This window comes from Vespa crabro, chromosome 12 (assembly GCF_910589235.1).
Source record: "Vespa crabro chromosome 12, iyVesCrab1.2, whole genome shotgun sequence".
Lineage (NCBI taxonomy): Eukaryota > Metazoa > Arthropoda > Insecta > Hymenoptera > Vespidae > Vespa > Vespa crabro.
In genome coordinates, this window is record NC_060966.1 from 2,654,851 (window position 1) to 2,658,106 (window position 3,256).

Consider the following 3,256-nt stretch of genomic DNA (forward strand, 5'->3'; position numbering starts at 1 on the left):
TCATAGCAAAACTGTCTGTATGTCCCGTTTCAATACAAATTATATTGCATGGTATTTTCAGATTTTCTGCACCGACCAATTGGTCACTCGTGTAGATTGCTAGTTTCCAATTTTTACAAATCTGTAATTTCATAATGAATATTAATAATAAAACTATATACAGTGTACAACGAAACTATGTGGCAAAATTTCAAAAATGAATTCTTCATATGTAGAGAAGAAAAAAATAGGTTCTGTCAATATGGATCCCAAAATGTTTAATTTTCGTGTTATTAGACTTTAGAGTTGGATATTATCACATGATTATATTTCCAATCATGATTATTTTATTCTTCGGAATTCAATCTGAATCAACAGTTACATTCTGTTTAAATATGTAACAAAATCTGATTACTTTTTTGTTATACTGAATATTTTGTTCACTCGCAAATAGATTACCATATTCTCAATTATAAGTAAGTGTATCTTGAATTCAATTCGGAAATCAACAGGACCATAAAGTAAAGTTTGTATTCAAGCAGTAGTTGGACATGTTGAACATATCTTTAAGAAAATGTCAACAGTTTGGATCATAATTCCAGTGAATAAATATTGGAGAAATATAAGATTCTATTTGAACATCTATAAATTCGCAGTTTAAATATTTCCGTACTGATATTGATAGAGCCTGTTTTTTCTTTTTTATATATGAGAAATTCAATCCTGAAATTTTGCCGCATTTAGATTACGCACTATATAAATGAATATTATTTAATTTTCTTTTTTATAATACTTCATTGTACCATTTCGAATCCTTCATGATCGGTAATGGGCAATTTTTCAACATTTAGCATCAACTTCATTACCTTCTCTGCTAACGGGTCTTTCGAATTCTACAAATAAATATATTTCTTTGTTTTCTTATATTTATTTTTTTATACATATATATATATATATATATATATATATATATATATATATATATGTATAGATAGATGCAGATTATATATGTACATATACTATGATGTACGTATCATACTTACTGCAAACTTATCGTAATAAGCCGAACCACGAGTGGCGGCAAGCTGATAAGTACCGTCCGCAACGAAGCTCTCTAATGAATTAAATGGTAACACGTTGATTACAGACATTAAACAGCTTATCAAAGCAGCTGAATAGGCGGCCCAAAAGACGATAACCAAAAGAGATATAGAGAAGTATGCTATTCGTAATGAAGATTTATAAGAGAAATCTACAGCAACAAATACTTTAAGTAAATATACCTATTAGAAACACGAAATGAAACGTAATTCAAGAAACATAGAATCAAACCCGCAATTCCCTGTTGGCAAAATATACCCCAAATCTCTAAAAAATTATCGATCAATAAATATCCTACTTTACATTTGGTTGTACTTTTTATTTTGAGAAAGATCAGGAAAATCGATGAAGCAATTAATACGCCAAACACAGCAATCCAAACAGAAAGAGTAAAAGTCTACAAAAATAAAAATTTTTTAATTTATAAGGGTTAATACCTGAAGAAGGGAACAATAAAATATTTTATTGCAAATAATCGTACTAAAAAGTAAGATGACAATTGAATCCTTAAATTTTCTGGTACTCGAATGACGAGAATGTTTTTGGAGTTTAAAAAAGGGAGCGTGAAGTTAACGACTTTCAATCTATCATTTGTAATAATAAAATCTGAAATAGAAATGTCAGCACGTCCAGTATATAATTCCGCAATTCCACCGGACCAAATTTTTCTTTCTGGATCCCACCTTCCATATTCTTCTACTTCTGAGACAACGTTGAAACTAAAATTTAGAGCTACACAAAGTTCTCTTATTATTCTACCAAATATACCGTCTAATTCACCATCTTTGTTTTTAATTGTGAATAGTGAACCCTATAAATAACAAAGAAAAAAGAAAGATGAAAATTGAGAAAAATTTTATTGTTAAATAAAAACGAGAATATTTTACCTTAACTATAGTAGCTCTCATGATTAAACCCTGTAAATTATATCTTCTTTCGTAAATAAAATCTGGAACCATTTTATTGATTCCTTTCTTTGAGCTCCAAGTTGCTACATCATTAATCTCGATTTGATGCGTATCAACCGAATACCATTCTTGTAAAATGTTTTCTGTACCACAACGGATCATCATTTCAGAGTTGAATTTCAAATGAAATATATTACCTGGTGGATTGTGACAATAATCGGAATTACTTTCCTTATAAATGAATATCACTAGCCACACAGCTGAAGACATGTCAAAGGTACTTGTTGCTAATGAGAACTGATTCATTGCGTTGTAATTTGAGATCACCACTATATAATACGGTCGTACAATGTGCTTTAAGTAATACGATGATTCGTGCAATTGTGAAAAGTACAAATTGGTGCTCGCAACTCCTTCACGAGATAGTGTCCGCCTATATTTGAATATCATCGTTGCCATTTCCATTTCTGAGCAAAATAAATATAAATATAATAGAAATGAAGAGAAGAAAATAGAAAATACATTTACCTTCTGTAGATTCGGCATATAAAAATATTACAGATTTCAATCCGTGTAATTTGCAAATATCTATGATAAAAGAAGTTTGTTCTTCCCCGATTGAATGAAATTCGATTAAACTTGCGATCTTCGGAAGAAAAAGAAAAAGAAGAAGAAGTATCTTCAATAGCACAATAAATGCCATTTGTTCATCTGTCCATTGAATTATTATTGGACTATTTTTCAATTTGAACGATTCGACAACTCTTAGCGAAAATGAAATATCGTCCAACCGACAGCAAAGGAAGATCACAAGAGACTAAATTTTTAAACTATTGAAAGAATTATTTTCAGATCATTTATGATTGTCGTGTAGATCGTAAGTCACGCAATGTTCATGTGTGTATTAATGCGAAGAAAATGATTTTATCTTTAACTAGATAAATAGACTTTCTACGCACAAAGACACACGTAAACACTATAGGTGAACAATACAAACGATAGAATCTCCGTTGTTCCATTTAATTATTCATGCAGTTTCACATTAGCCATCGAACGTATTGATCTTATATGATAGGAAGTAAGAGAACAAAAAATATGAAAAATAATGAATATTTACATAATCTGTTTTAACCTTTCTTTGACCTACACAATAAATTGACGTTGAGAATACGATGAAAGTAAGAAAGGGAAGTACATTGCAAATTTTAAAGCATATTACGAAGCCATACGTACGATCGTAAATATCAGTCAAAGAAACAGACAAAGAA

At 30.0% G+C, this 3,256-nt stretch overlaps 1 protein-coding gene across 1 annotated transcript; it reads right to left on the bottom strand.

Moving 5' to 3' along the window:
- LOC124428362 (glutamate receptor ionotropic, kainate 5-like) lies at nt 1-3,256 on the bottom strand. The gene is made up of 9 exons (XM_046972306.1): nt 3,222-3,256; nt 2,517-2,699; nt 1,968-2,455; nt 1,562-1,891; nt 1,396-1,477; nt 1,023-1,093; nt 783-872; nt 77-121; nt 1-15 (listed from the first exon to the last, which is right to left on the bottom strand). The coding sequence occupies exons 2-9, from the start codon at nt 2,689-2,691 to the stop codon at nt 1-3; spliced, it is 1,296 nt and encodes a 431-aa protein (XP_046828262.1). The 5' UTR covers nt 2,692-2,699; nt 3,222-3,256.

Excerpts from the sequence above, each read along its gene's own strand:
- LOC124428362 (XM_046972306.1), bottom strand. The coding sequence starts at position 2,691 with ATGGCATTTATTGTGCTATTGAAGATACTTCTTCTTCTTTTTCTTTTT. Across the intron at positions 1,478-1,561 it reads AATTGTCATCTTACTTTTTA|ACTTTTACTCTTTCTGTTTG; the intron begins GTACGATTATTT and ends TTATTTTTGTAG. Across the intron at positions 122-782 it reads ATCATGAAGGATTCGAAATG|ATTTGTAAAAATTGGAAACT; the intron begins GTACAATGAAGT and ends ATGAAATTACAG.